The sequence below is a fragment of the Rhynchophorus ferrugineus genome, unplaced genomic scaffold (genome assembly GCF_030347505.1).
Source record: "Rhynchophorus ferrugineus isolate W39M unplaced genomic scaffold, kcgeb_rfMv2 rfM8, whole genome shotgun sequence".
Lineage (NCBI taxonomy): Eukaryota > Metazoa > Arthropoda > Insecta > Coleoptera > Curculionidae > Rhynchophorus > Rhynchophorus ferrugineus.
In genome coordinates this window covers 3,324,743-3,341,639 of record NW_027472587.1, presented here as the reverse complement: position 1 = coordinate 3,341,639, position 16,897 = coordinate 3,324,743, and the positions used below count along the sequence as shown (strand labels likewise).

Below are 16,897 nucleotides of genomic sequence, written 5' to 3'. Positions count from 1 at the left end.
GACAAACTGACGGATCGCTTACTGTTGTTAAATATTTGGGATAGGTAACATAGGAGAAGAAAGTGGCATCTACTGCTGAAGTAATAAGCTGAATCCGTCAAGTTCAAGGAGCTTTTGCTTCTATAAGATGATGCGTATGGGAGATAGGAAATATTACAATCAAGACTAATATTCGGCCCTTTTAAACGCTTATATTGCCAATGGTTCTGTCAATGTATCTGATAATGGATGTATCAACACTGTTACAATCGGACATCTGGAGGCTTGAGGTCTTTCAAATGCCATGCTTAAGGCAAACTCGACGTGTTTTCTCCGATATCGCATTAGAATTTTTTTATTAATTACATTTTACATTAGATATACTTAGTAAAATCTTAATTTACAAATTAATGCATTACTACTGTTCTGTTGTACTTGCATTAATACACAAGCAAGGCTAGTATGGGATTAATACATCAGTATCTTTTCCCCAAATTAAACTGATGTACTTAAGCTAAAGTTAAGAATACACTTATATACTAAACAAGTTCGTGTGGCTTGGTTAGCTTAAATATTCTGATATCTTGTGTGTTGACCAGTAGCTGTATTGCATCCACGTTGCTGTGATTTAGCAACCTTATTTAATGCTTTAACGCGAAATCTTGGATCACTTCGTGTATACATTTGATTTCGAGGCCATCGTGTAGCTCTTCGTTGGTTAAGTAGCGATAAGCATTGGTAATCAATGGTAGTACTTTGTTTTGGGTACGTTGGATTACTAGTTGGTTTGATGTTTTAGTACAACCTCAAATTTGCACCCCATAGGTCCAAGTTGGCTTTATGATTGAGTAATAAACCAATCTCTTTGATTTTAGGTCAAGGAGATAGTACAGTTGCTTGACTGAGTTTAATTTGCTCTGCTTTTTGTCTAAAATGCTTTTTCCAGTTTAACTTACCAACGAGATATATTCCGAGGTATTTGGTTAATTCTGCTTGAGGAATCGGGCATCCGTCAAGTGATATAATTAGGTTTTCGTCATTTCGCCCGAACGCAAAATTAACATGGACAGATTTGGAGCTATTAAGCTGCATTTTCCAGTCTTTAGTCCATTTCTAGATCTTGTTGACCGATACTTGTACTTTTTCTACAGCATTAAGCAGAGATAGATCTTTTACCGTGATAACTGTGACATTAACAAATTTTCCATGTACTTACTGTTTATTTTGTTGTTGAGATATCAACAGTATACAGATATGGGAGTGATCCCAAGACACTACCCTGTGGAACTCCAGCCTAAATTTTCTTTCGGAACGATGTTATTCCAGCAGTCTACAGTAATTCCGCGGTAGCAGTTTGCTTATTTTGTAGATCAATCCAAAATGCCATACGCTAAGATTTCAGGGCAGCATTTCTTTTATTCGAATGCCTTTTCGACAATCGCTCTTACACTGTGCACTTGGTCGGTTGTCGAGTGGTGATTTCGAAATCCAAGCTGGAAATCTGGTATTTTTATAAATAGTTTAATACGTTTTAACAAAAGTTTCTCTAATAATGATGATATCGAAATTACCAGCGAAATAGGTCTGTAAGATCCAACTTGTTCTCCAGTTTGTCAAGTTTTTTAAACATAATCATTTAAGCAACCTTAAGATATTTTGGAACATGGTTGAGATTCAAACAGACATTGAATTTGAATGTCTTATATTTTATGACTGTTTTGAATTGAAATCCTTGAATTGCTTTTCGTCTCAACTCTTTCAATAACCCAGGTGAAATATTATACCCAGGAGTTTTTTTAGTATTGAGGATGTGATCAATTTTTGTGGTTATTTCCATTGGAGAAATCAGATTTTCATCTACATTGAGCTGATAAACAGTATTTGTATCTATTGAAGATTTAGAAGAATTCACCTTTTTCGTCGTTCGAACCCATTCATTCAGATAATTTTTAATAGGCGGTATTCTAATAATTCGTTTTTTGAATCTCCGAGTCGCTCTCCATAGCGAGTAATATTTCTCTGCTTCCGATCTTAATTCCCTTACATATTTTTCGAAGCAACTCTGATTATATTCTTTAATGTCTTTTATTTTTGATTATTAATTATATTAAATATTGTTTTGTCCACAGCATTTCTGGTTCTGTGTCATAATCTTCTAGCTTTTCGTCTGTCTTTTATCGATTTTCTAATTTCAAGGAGGTAATTCACTTTATATTCTGATTTCTCTTTTGATGTTGGGGTAACTTCTTTTGCAGCAGACCGAATTTGTTTTTTTATATTTCGGCTTTGCAACTCAAGATCGTCAATACTTTTGAGTCTTACGTTTAAACTAATTTGTTCATGCATGATAAGTCTAAACGTGTCCCATTTAGTAAATGTGTTAGTAAGATTAGGCTTCTTTGTTTTTTTTCAGAATTGTCGCGCCTAGTGTTAACAATACTTTAGTGTGATCACATGATAGTTCGCACTAGCTCTCGATGTGTATTTGATTTGGTGAGATACCTTTTAAAATGTAAAAGTCCAATAGGTCTGGCACCATATTACTGTAGGTGAGCTAATAATCAGTTTCCTTTTCCAGGTGTTATTTATCGTGATCAATGGTTAACATTAAACTCATTCTGAAAACATATTTCTGTATTGTTGTTGTATTATTTTGTATCTTGGTGGACAGTATATAGCTCTTATGTTTATTTCAGAACCGTTCTTTTCATTGCTAACTATGTTAACTTATATTTCTTCTTTGTTCATCTCCACTTGTTGGAAATGCTGCATATTTTGTTTTATAATTAGAGCTGCTCCACCTCGAGCATGTTCACTGGGGTGTACTGTCCAGTATGCATCATAACCACGTATATTAATGTGTCCGATATGAGAGCTATATCTCTGTTATCTATTCTCAGAAGTATTTCTAGTTTCCGGACTCGCTGATTGAGCCCATTGGCATTTGATGTTTGATTTCTTAATTTTATTAAGGTGTGATAATCAGCGCATAGGTGAGACACAAATCTAGAGAATCAAAAAATTTTGATTGTTGTACATCTATATTATAAGTTTATAGTCGACTTAAACTAAAACATTCAACATTAAAGCCGGTTATGTCTATAACAGAATGCAATCGTGTATTCGAACATTTACAAACTTTTTTTGATGAGTGTCACCGGTAGTTTGGAACACTTATAATTTTCTAAAAATAAATCATAAGCGTTCATGTACATTTTAAAAATTAATTAACTCCTGATTTTAGTTTTTAATCGATAAAATTGAATTTTATTACTGTCTTTTCTATGTTACGATGTGTCAATAGAGAAGTGATACTTATAATCTTAAAAAAAATATATCTAAACATTATATTTAAAACAGAACATTAAGTCATTTTTACGTATATGAGATATTATGGTGTATAAAAGATGGAATCTAAAATATTCAAATTAAAACTAAATGTAAAATTGCGCTGCGTTTTACGACATCTCGGGATCCGAAACCCGCATGTAACTCTAATTTTGCAACTCCAAAAGCTCTTTGCAGAAACGACAATCCTGATCCTGATATTGCTTTTGGGGGCAAAATATATGGCCTGGAAATGCACTGTTACCATTCTTGACGGGAATTGTAGAGCGAATGATGCCGATTTATTTCTTATGCGGACGCATTTCCAACATCTACATAATGTTATCACCGAGTCCCATATTTATTTTTTGGTTAGAAGACAAATTGAGATTTAAGTAATTTTTCAGTATCATAAATGTTGTTTAAAGCTTATATGTTGGAATTTAAGGTTCATTTAAAGACATTTTTGGTTTTCAGCTTCATTAGTACGTAGTAGTAAAAGTTATATGAATTTTTGCTGTTTTTCAATTGAAATAACTACAAAGTCAGTGGGCTTAAAATCTTTAATGTTAACACATCTTTAAGTAAAGTTATTATAATCAATGATAACCTTTATTGATTTCTGAGTTGGATTGGTTGGAAATGGGGGGCTGTGATTTCAACAGGCCGGCAGGTGTCACAGCAGGTGTCACAATCTAATTAATGAACATTAAGTTTGGTATATGTTCATTTCATGTTTTGAAAGTATAAATTTTCTTTCAAGATTGTGTTTGCCTAGAATATGATGAAATTTGTCGGAAATTAAATTTCCAGTGTCACCATTCTAATTTCCAGAAAATTAAAAAAGGGTATGTTTGGTGAACTTTCGTACTAATTTAAATACTAATACTATTAGTATACTAGTGTGTCCAACAGACGATGTCTTGCCCGAACATTCACCCTTTGTTTGGATAGAATAATTAATTTCGGTAATAAATGTTCTTATACTCTAAAATGATTAAAATTTAATAAATACTGGGATTCTATCGCAGGCCATCTATCGGGACTAGTGTGAATGAAGACTATTTAAAAGTTTAAGGATTTCAAAACATACTAAATGAATTATTGAAGTTATATACTATAAAATAATTTAAAAGAATGCATAGGAAAACGATTGATAAATAAAGAGGGACTCTTTTAGAAATATGAAAAAATTAGAGTCTAATGGCGTTTTTCATTATTTCCCTAAATAAGGTAATAAGGACACAATACAAATATTTATGCAAATGTTTCTTATTGCAAATATATAGAACTTATACTCCGTTTTCAGTTTTAAAATATGACTCTCATCGCTATATTTATGATTGATAATAAAAATATTTTTAACAAAAGATTGAACCGATTTCAAAAAATAAATAACCAACTTATCACTTTGATGTCGATGCCGAGCAACAAATTAGATAGATTTGTTTTGTTCGTGATTTAATTTTGTGTATGTCACAAAATTATATTATTATTTTTGTATTGTTTGGGCTTGGCACCGACTTCAAACTTATCAGTTATTAGTAGTTTTTGTTTATTACTCTTCGTGAGTCCACAATCTGCCCTATTGGCAATAAGTATTTCTTCTGTTTATATTATATATACATGGCATGTAGAAAATCACTTCATTAAGCAATCTTCTGTATAAAATATGATCTTAATTAATTAGTCTTATTCTAATGCTTATTCTAAACTCTACATATGTCCAGTAATCAGATCAGGTGGTGTTAAACGTTTTAGTCTACGCACTTCACTATCACGTCGCATATTTAGCTGATTAGCGAGTACATTGGGATGAACTGACACTCTTTCGAAGTACTTCACACAAACACGTTGGATTACACTCGTTATAGGTTCTAGAGGAATATCGCGTTGTATCACTTTATTTGAAATATAGTACGGAGCGTCAACAATGGCACGCAACACCTTATTTTGGAACCGTTGAATGATGGATATATTAGATTTGCTAGCGGTACTCCATAGTTAAATTCCATATGTCCAAATGGGCTTGAGTATAGACTCATACAGCAATACCTTGTTATCTAATGATAACTTGGATTTGCGCCCAATGAGCCAATACATTTGATATAATTTTAGTCCCAGTTGTTATTAGTAGTTAAAATAATATTGTAAATAAATAAAAAGGTTTAGGTAGGTATTAAGCTAAATTGTTTGTATATTGTAGAATATAAAATGTGTGTAGTAGATAGGTTAAATAAAGCTTCTATTTATTTTATTTAGTTATTACGTTTACTATGTACATATTTTATTTTAAAACATTTTTTTTGTGTTAAAAGAGTAGGTTTGATTATTTTATACATTTTACTGAGTTCCTTATTTCTTTTTTGGTCGGTTCAATATTTTGTTAAAAATATATAATTTTTTTCTTTTTAGTATTAGAGATTTACTCAATAAACTAAGGAGTTATTTTATTAAGTATTACAATGGAGAGCCCAAGTAAAAGTATGACCGTTATGAGTAAAAATAGGAAAAGAGACAGTGATTGAAAATAAGGAACTCTTATATAAGGCCCCGGGGGTTCGCTACCTAGTTTAGGTGATATGACAAAGGTTCGAATCAAACGAGAACAAAAAGGCTGCTGGCCTGTTGGGAATGGAATCATCGACCTCCGACCGTGAGCTCGACGTTCTAACCATTATACTATAGAACAGTTGTCTACAACGTTTCTACAATATCTCATATGACATGCTTAAAAAGCAACCTGATTGAATTTTACACTGTACTCCCTCCAATTAATTGACATTATACACCAATATCTGATTATTTTAGATAGAAAATTTGAGGTTTTCCCTCGATTTTCAACATTTTCCCCATCAGATTCTGATTCGGTTCCAATGGGACCACCTCGGAAGTACACAATTTCGAATAATTAACGAAATTAACGAAGAAATCGGCGAACAAACATTAAAAACATATACAGTCGAATATAGAACCTGCTCTTTTTTGAAGTCGGTTAAAACAGTATGTGATCACTGATTTTGAAATAATATTTGACGATGTTAAAATTAAATTCGAATTAAATTTTGGTGTAGTTTTATAGAACGTTTAATGAATTTGATTTTTTACAATACATCAGATATTAAAAAAAACGGTTTAAAGGTTTTTGGTATTGTGAGGTGAAGCTGTGTCACGAATGCTTAAGATTTTATCAGGCAGTAAATTCATAATTACATTGTTTTCATTAATATGCGGCAAAATTAATTTTGATAACATAAACAAAGAACAAAACAGCATATTAGCATAAACGCGTTGAATATCTGAAAAATAGTGGTCAACTTTTATATTTGCCAGATTTAGCACACATCAGTTATATTATACTTAATCTAAAAAAACATTTGGGAGAGAAATACTCTAATGCTGTCTGAAGGTGGAAAAGAGTATATACAAAAAATAGATTTTCAGTGAACTAATTGTCAGTTGATTATTGTGTGGAAAAATTAAAAAATATTTTACATATTAATGGTTCTTACACTGATATTTGCGATGTTAAACATGTACTGAAATATCTGCCTTCAGTCATATTTTAATGTCAATCTGTTATTATATATATATATATATATATATATATATATATATTCTATAGGCTTATTATTGACTATTCCCATTGATATTAGCTATTTTCATCGATTGATATCATTTTAGCAGTTATTTTAGCTAAGGCTTACAATGCTATTTGGACTATCCCAAATAGTCACACAGTTTATAGAGTTACAAGATGCCCTCCAAAGCATAGTCGAAAGTCTTTTGTAATAGTGAGCATAAAGATAACGGTAGACAACACAAAATATTTTTTTTACTGCACTATCAATTATAGAGTTGTGCATAGAGTAACAGCGCTTATTTAAAAGTCATTTGAAGAATCTGTCTAGCTCCAAAAAAAAAATACATATAGCAGTTAGCAAGAACCACAAATGGATTTGAGACTAGAAAATGCTTAATAACTCGAAATTTGCCGAAATTTTGAAAGGAAACAAAAATAATGTTACCAAACATAATTTAATTTAACATTCTAGTACATATAAAAAATATATATTATCGAATAATTTAAACAACAGTTCATTATACATCCACAATGGATATAGTTGTTTAATTTTATTTACATTAATTGATTTCCTGATACATTCCTGATAAAATTAATCACTGAATTATATTACCTTAATGCATTTACCATAACTCCAAAAGTATTCAAACATTTTAATTCATATAATATGAATAACTAAGGTCTTAAATTCCAATCTACCCAACATTTGTTCAGGATTTCATCTTTTGTCAATTTATTCTTCAATTTATATGATCGAGTTCATCCAAACCAAAGGTGTTACTAACTAATCAAATCAACAAATTTAATAACAACAAGAAAAATATATCTGCAATGAATTATTAATAAATGTTACGACTAATAATACCTAATCAATTGTTATTCCAATGTTTTATTTTCTTAACGTTTTTTTCATCATCTTGCCATGAGTGACTCAATGTCCCATTTGGAAATATTCATATCTCATTTAAATATACAAATTAAAATAATAAGTCTTCCTTGATTTTATTATATTCTTTAAAAATTGTATTCTTTTAAAAGTATATCTGGAAGTTCGATTTGACCTCTTCGTAAATTCTATGTTACCTAACAGAATACGAACAGTTTTCCATATCTTATAGCTCTAAATTATTTATGCATACTTTCCCTGAAATAATTACATTAAATTATGATAATATAGAAAAAACTACTCACTGTCTTTATACATTTCATATAGTTGATTTCAGATAAAGCTAACATCAAGCTGATCTTGATTAGTCACCCGCTTCGTATAAGGGAAACGGTCCTTCGGTGAATACAAAATTATATTTTTCATTTTTGAGATATTTTAATGATCGTGCCCATACTACTATTTAGTGCAGCTGCAACACGCTAAAAATATTTTCATTAAAAACCGTTGCATCTTAATATTTATTATTATTTATATTATTATTAATTATTGTTACTTAATATTTTAGTGAAAATGTTTACCTGTCTATGGAATTTTAGTGGCAAAAGAGGACCTCCACTATCTTGTTCCTGTTCGAAGTTTGACTAAAGTAGGGAGGCAATGTGTTCTGTCTAGCTTCGGCATTTTTAATTAGAGTAATAATGATAAATAATATAATAAAATATAGTTGTTATAACTAATATTTTGAAGAATTTTGCTGATATTTGATAACCGAACGACTTTTGCAGGCTCATTCGTTTACGTGTTATGTGTTCGAACGTATAAGACAGTGTAGCGACCTTGAGGCATGTCGAATTTTACATCGTGGAATAACGGTCTACAAAATACCCAGAAATATAATTCCAGATGTTGAACACGGGTGGGGTGCCAGCAGCACCAACTAGAACCCGACAACGAATAGCTGGCGGCAACCCCGAGACGTTTATCTGGTGTATTTTACGTGGCCGTTATATTTTCTGTTTCAAAATTTTAAATATTTTTTTATTTGATTTGTTTTAGATTTTACCTTCAATATCCCTTTTCATTTTATTCCTATTCATTTCATTATTTCTAATTAATTTTTTAAAATTTTTTTGTCAAAATTTTCTTTCACAAACTTTTGAACTCATAGATATTTTTACATCACTGTTTAATCATCAGCGTCTCGGCTAAACATTTTTTGCGGCGCTATGTTTAAATCATAATGTCTTCCTTCGCTCGTCGTCTCCGTCATAATGGCAGACATTTTAATTTGAAAGGCTTTGGGCAGCTTCGGTCGGATACCGTCGTTATTTGTCTTTTCTGAATTACTGTAACGTATGTGACTACGGATTAGTCACAGAGCAGCTCCAAAAGCTAGGTACCGATTGCAGTCACCGTAGACTCGTCAGGTTTTCGCCGAGGTACCAGAAGTGCTAACGTCTCGTCGTCGAAGAAAATAAGCTACCACGTCGTCGAACAATCGATCCTCCCACAGCGTCGATCACGGGAGCCCTGTCCGAAAAATAGCTTGTTCTTAACGTCGTCGATGGACCACATTCAAGTGCCAAAGCAACGATGAAGCAACGGTATCTGTAGGGCCGGAAGATATCAACAGCCGTATCGGATCGCGACTGCACCAACTACAACCATTTCGATTTACCATATTCTTCAAAGCCCTTTTCACACAGCACATTTTGTTTGGTATATATATTTTTTTGTATTTGATATTTTTTCATACATTTTTGTATTTTTGTTGCTTGGAGTAATTTTATGTAAAATTCTGGCAGGGGAGTATTGTAGCGACCTTGAGGCATGTCGAATTTTACATCGTGGAATAACGGTCTACAAAATACCCGGAAATATAATCCCAGATGTTGAACACGGGCGGGGTGCCAGCAGCACCAACTAGAACCCGACAACGTATAGCTGGCGGCAACCCCGAGACGTTTATCTGGGATGTTATTGAGGGGTATTTCGGTCATTCAGTGCTCAACCCTCGTTTGGTTTAGACGTGCCACCATCGACTGCCCAAGCCTCGTCTCCAGGTAACACCGCTGCCATCCGTTTTTATCATTTTTATTTTTCACATTTTTATATAGCCAATAAATAACGGTCACATAATGTAAACACCACTGTTTCACTTCGTTTTACCTCCATTCACCGAGCCACATCATTTACCCTAAAACAGCATTGCAAAACGAACTTACAAATTGTGGAAGGCAATACGTTAAATATCTTGATCATGTATGTTCACTGCTTCTTTGCGCAGACTATACGTTCAATTGTTCTTACAAGAGTAATGTACTACCTCCGTAAAAAAATATTAGCTTTTATAAAGTGATGCTAGTCTGTCGTACACATGATCTTGGACTACTGTTAACATATATTTGTGTGTACTATTTCACAATAAACTTTGTACTATGATCTGTATAAGTTTTATTTAATTCTATTTAATAATATTGGATAAGAGAGTTTATGACCATCATTGAGATTTATATTAAAGTACGTTTATTTTTTTTTAGGTGCATATCGTTCACTCTTACGACCGTATCGTTCCGTACGTGGGGCACAAAAGGTTGACGGTGGTGTCCACACCACCTAAAGTTTACTCGACGCGGCCGTCAGTCCTCCAACGGGAGTACGACTGGATCGAAAACAAAGTCCGTCCCTGGGTTGGTTATTCCGCCACCAACCGCTACCTCAACTCCGATTCCGCTGTGGTAAGTCTCGATTTCACCTTGTTTCGTCCTTATTATATCGATCGTATGCTGCTACATCACGTTACCGCAATATAGAGCGACGCCCGTGATATAGCAGGATATTTTCCTATTTTCAAATCATCATGTATGTTTTCGCTCTTAACCTTAATTTTGCTGAACATTTTTTATTCTATTTTTGACTGTTTTATTTCTCTTCAGTTACATTCACCCCGCTTTACTTCCACTTCATCGGCGCTTCAGCTCTTTAACCTATAATTACACGATTTTTGAATTTTTTTAGATTAACCATTGTTATGGTTGCATTTATATGAAGTCGGTTTTTAATTATTTATATTTACCCAAATACACCTTCACGTGTCATAGCTTAAAACATTATTTATTATATTTATGGTGTCCCAAAAGTCATACAAATACTAATTTTGATAGAAAATATGGGTTTGTAGAAGAAAATTGTTAAGTTTTATATATAATACACGGGCTGAAAAACCCAGGGCGTAACAAAGAAAATGTGTTTGTTTTTAATTCAAAATTGGTTATTCATCAACGTAATCTGCATCAAAAGTTAAATAATAATTCCAGCGCAGCTATAACATTTCAATACCACTTTTGTAGAACGATTTAGCTTTTGCCTCAAAATAGGCCTGTCACCAGTTGTTGTCCACTTAGATGACGATCGTTTTGATTCCGCAGTTAAGCGATGGCTTCATGTTTCATCTATTGTCACATATCGACGCAAAAATTCCGGTTTTTTATTTTTAAACATGGCCAAATACTGCTCATAATCATTCATACTTTCTTGTTTTTAGCCAACAGTGAGCAAACGCGGCACCCACTTTGAACAGAGCTTTCTCATAGTCAAATGCTCATGGAATATAAAACCAACACGTCCTTTTGATATCTTTACAATGTTAGGTAACTCGCATAACTTCACTTTTCGATCATTCAAAACGATATTGTGTTTTCTTATGTTTTCTGGTGTTACCATCTCCATTTAGTTATTTGGGCCACTGCGTTCTGCATCATCGGTGTCTCTACGACTACGTTTGAAGCCAGAAAACCAAACAATTATTGTTGTTTTTGATGAAATGGAGTCCTTATAACACTTTTCAAGCCATTGCTTCTCTTTAAAGGTATTTTTACCCATCAAGAAGCGGTGTAAAATTAAAACATGAACTTGTTTTTGATCCATTGTTTTGAGAATAACAAATGTAGTGTCACTCTTCGCACAACAACTCATAAATTTATGAGTAGAATATCATAAAATTTGAACAGCTCTCTCTTGAAAGTTAGTACTAACTGAAAAGTGGTGATTTCAATAAAACTAGCGTCATATATATGATAGGCCCGGAACTCTTCTGTCCATGAGCAACGAGGATAAAAAAACATGGTGCTTGTTTGCAAGCTAATTCAACTTATCACTCCAGAGTAAATTGTTATTATATAAACGCCATTAAAACAAACAAGCAAATGAATATCGTTAAAAAATTATCCCTTCTTAATTATCCAAAATTGAGTATTTTACCTGTACAGGTATGATACGCTAACAGTGACACCAATCATGTACTATTACTATAAATTACTAGATAGTCCATTTTTAATAAAACAAGTTAAGTCCTTAAATTTATATAAATCATTAATGTGATTACCATAGCTATTTCATTTATATCATTTTAAAAATATTGTTCAATAAGGAGAACATTCTGTATATATATATATATATATATATATATATATATATATATATATATATATATATATATATCCTTATATATACTTTTATATATATTCAATTCAATTTTTAATAACTTTGAACTATTAGCCGAATGATGACCTATCATATTTTTTTATCAAAATTTGAATCGTGAATGTATTTGTATATTTGGGACACTTGATAGATACATTTATAAATATGAACAAAAATGTAAGTACATGAAAATATTAAATAGCATATTGGGTGTTAAATTTGGTTAAATGGTTTTTTAATATACTTTTTTTTGATTTTTTTACTTAAAATAAAAAAACTTGTAATTGGCTCTATGATAATATTATTTACTTATTGGTATTATTGTATTTTCGCTATATTGAAACCAGACTAACACGTTATAATATTTTAATAAGTAAAATCTATTTAAAGTATCTTACACGACTGAAATATATTTCTAATTAATTTAATGTCATATCAATATTACAATTATTTAAAGATTCTAATTTCAATTTTGCACAATTTTATAGAAGAAACTAATGAATATGTGTAAAATAATAGAGCAAAAACTGCCTAATTGACCGCTTAATTTGACACCTAATATAAGCTCACTTTTAAACTATAAATATAAATTATAAAATATATAAAGTACAAATATAGGAATATAACATTTGAATCTAAATAATATATAATAATTATATATTGATAAATAAAATTTGATTTGAAATTTAATATAATATTGTATATTTATCGATATTAATCTAGACATATTTCCAATATCCTCAAAAAAAATCGGAATTAAAAACCAATATTGAACTAATCATTTATTTATCATTACTAGATATTCTAAATTACCTTAGACACACGAAACATTTAGTATTTGTTTTGTTTGTCTCTGATTTAACTTACAACACGACATATTGATTTATACGTAGATATTCGATATATTATAGTAAACAACTAAATTATTTATTAATAATAGTTTATTTGAGGTAGATAATTGAATATCCATGTTAAAAATTAGTATCTGATTGTAATAATGAAAGTGAATGTAAAAAAAACATTGGTAAATATTGATCTGACTGAACATTACATTTATGTCTCTATATTTTATACGATAGTTGAAAAACTTTATTTATTGTGAAACACATAATTTTTTTAATTTATGAAGTTAATTTCATTATTGTTCATGGCCAGTGAATTAATTTTAAAGGATTCTTTACAAATTGGTGATTGGTGTGAAATATGTTCAACTCTAGTCATTACTTTGTAGTATTTGAGTCCCATGATAGGAAACCTCCAAATTTACCTGTTTTTTTTTGTATATCAATTTCATAATATCATTTTCTATTATGGCCATATTGATATTAAACTTACAAGTCATCCTTTTTCGGTTGATTATAACTTTTTTTATTATATGTACCGAAATCACAATTTATATAACGTCAGTACTCACACTTTCTTTATCTTTGCAGTGTATTTTTGGGTATCTTGATTACATTAGTAAATTATTAGTAATCCTTGATAGTTCTTAGCAGAACTTTGCATTTAGAGATGATTGAAATATAATGACAGATTTTTTTTTATTTAATAAAGTGGTTTCAGTATAAAAGTAGATATTTTTTAAAACCAAAACAATAAGAAAGAAAAAGAGGGAAATATATTTTTTCGTTTCTGTTACACTTAATGCTGCAAGCTGTAATACTGTAGTAAACAATAGTAACAAGTGTTAAAATTAACAATAAACTTGTATAGGGTGTGTCAATATATAATATATAAGTTTTTTTTACGTTAAAGCTTCCTTGAGATAATAATTTTTCCTCATCTTTTACAATATATATTTAGTGTTCAAATATGCATTTTTGTTAATTTTTTGTTCTCATTTTTTTCTAAACCATCATCGACAACTTGTTTCCTTTCGGTCAGTGTGTCCTATCTAGAGATGCTTTCAGATTCATTAAATAAAATAAAAATTTTCCGCTAATAGTCCTTATCCACATCGAAACTCGAACTGAAGAAAAAGAAAAAAATATGCGATGTTAATACGAAGTGATAATATTTAACGCTTATGTTTCAGACTCATTTCCAATCTTAAATAATGCTAGTAGTGTCTTTTGTTGAATCTAGAAGATCTATGTTTATTATGCTACTTATGTTTCTGGCCTAGTAATGTAAAAATTAATATTTTTTATCCAAATTGAAATTATTATTTTTTAAATATTTTCAGTGACGGTTAAAGCACTTTTTTAAGCTTTGGAACCAGTTTTCATTAGATTATGCGGGATATAACGTGAATCTTCTTTACTACCAAATGATCATGCGATATTTGGTTGATGCTTGTCATATTAATACGTAAAAATACCTCGCTGTATGTCACATAGTATTATACTTATAAGATCATTTACAGTATCGATGTGTCCAACAACCAACTAAATTCGTTGTACCAGTTTTTTAAAATGTTCTAGGATGATGCTTTTTATAAATAATCAAGTTCATCGATACTCAATCTTGATAATACAATTTGAAAGTCATACAAAATAGTCGCATAAAAATGTTCACCAGTTAGTTTAATGTTTTGTCACAGATGAATATCTCAAATAAGTGTAAAAAATACAAATCTCGCTCAAATTACAAAATCTTTTAAAGAAAGTTATTATCAATAATGACAAGTTTTCAGTAAAAAGGTCTGATATCGTCTAGCAATATTTAGTGCTGTTAAGGCCAGACATATAAGTAGTTATCGTCATAATTTAAGTAATTAAAGTAAGATACTTTAAGTCGTACTGGGATATATTATAAGCGCTTTAACATAGTTTTAATATCATTAAATTATCATTTTTATAAGATGTGCAGTTTCAAATAGTCAGGATAACAATGAAGTAATTAAAGACTCCTCTACTCTCTGCGATGTTGATGAAATAATTTAATTTATTTTATTTATAAGATTACATTACCTAATATCATTGACGTGTCTAAAACCGATCATCGTTCTCATTATTTCATCAGTACGTACGCGATATTTAACCTAAAATACACCAAGTGATGTAGCTTTGTGCAAAATGCAATACACTGTGATGTCTGTGCCATATAAAATCCATTCAAACATGTAACAGCTTTTAAATGGCCGCAACTATTTAATACGACTTAATCATTTAACTGTTTGCATCCATTTTAATGTCCTAGATATAGAATGTCATTATTATATGTCGTAATACCTGTTGTTTTTCGGTAAGTTTATTAATAAATTCGCGTGAAACATTTTGATTTATACGCATATATAAAACGTTCGATTTGAATAGCTTAGTGACGCCTACTACGATTGTAAATGGTCCAATGTTCCATGTTAAAACTATGCGAAGAATCTGGAACGTTTCAGTAGCTGTTACTTCTGAAATATGAGCTTGGTTCGAAAATATATCGCCTATAAACAGTTTGCAATAAAATTGCATTTTGCAGAAAGCTATGCCTTGAACAATTTTCTAAATAAAATTAGCTCTGATATTATTTTTGAATAATATATATTTTTAATTTTTTGTAATAGTTTATTTCATTTGTTACGAAGTCCAAAGGTAATTTGTTTATTATACAAATATGAATTTCATAATAATTTATTTCCTAATTGGTAAATTTGTTTATATATTTAATATTCGAGATTTTTATACTTAAATAAGTATTTTTATTTTTGTAAAATATTTTTCTTTATTATGTAAATTGTAACATTGACTTAATACATCTCTAAACCTAAGAAAATTTACTCTTTATGGTTCAATATATTTTAAAAATATATATAATACAAGGTATGATACTACTGTGATCAAATAAGAGAATTATTGTTGCTTATTACCTCTTTCCCAGTTTTTGAAATAACCATTGAGATCAATTTCTGGCATGTCCACTGCAGTCTTTTACCTATTTGGTTTTAATTCTTTCAAAATGATGTTCTTGGAGTATTTTGTGAAATTAAATAAGAGCCAAAAGCTCGATTGATCTAAATCAGAGGAATAAAATTAGCTTTGATATTAATCTATTTTTTTAATGATTTATTTAATTTATTCTAAAAAAAACAACGAGGGGGCAATTTTTTTATTAAAAGAAAATATGAAACAATTTATTAATAATTTACTTATTAATGATTTTTTTCTTATTGTTTTAATAAAATGTTATAATATTTATATATACATATATTATATTCCTATACATATTTATATTTACTATTCCTTCTTCAATATGCTTTTAAACATAACTATAATACAATATGTATATATATATATATATATATATATATATATATATATATATATATATATATATATATATATATATATATATATATAGCAAGTATTGACTATAAAGCTGATTTACTATTCCTTGTTCAATATGCTTTTAAACATAAAGATAATACAAGCTATGATACTCTTATGATCAAATAATAGTAAGAGAAAGTATTCCTCCTTGGATACAACGCAATTCTGTTAATATTATTTACAATATTCCAAACAGTTGCTGAGGTTAATTTCTGGTTTAACCACTAGAGCCTTTTTTGATTTGGTTTTATTTCTTTTAAAACGATGTATATGAACTTATATTTTGATATTAGATAATAGCCAGAAGTTCGATGGGGTAAACCGACGAATAAAGCAATTTAATATGAGAATGGTATAAGTTTAGTTGTCATGAAA

At 30.3% G+C, this 16,897-nt stretch overlaps 1 protein-coding gene across 1 annotated transcript in view; it reads left to right on the top strand.

Moving 5' to 3' along the window:
* LOC143200521 (uncharacterized) overlaps positions 1-16,897 on the top strand; it is a 182,831-nt gene that overhangs the window by 33,191 nt on the left and 132,743 nt on the right. Inside the window, exon 3 of the mRNA XM_076410960.1 lies at positions 10,319-10,516. Within this exon, the coding sequence (XP_076267075.1) occupies positions 10,319-10,516 (198 nt within the window). The remainder of the gene's footprint in view (positions 1-10,318; positions 10,517-16,897) is intronic.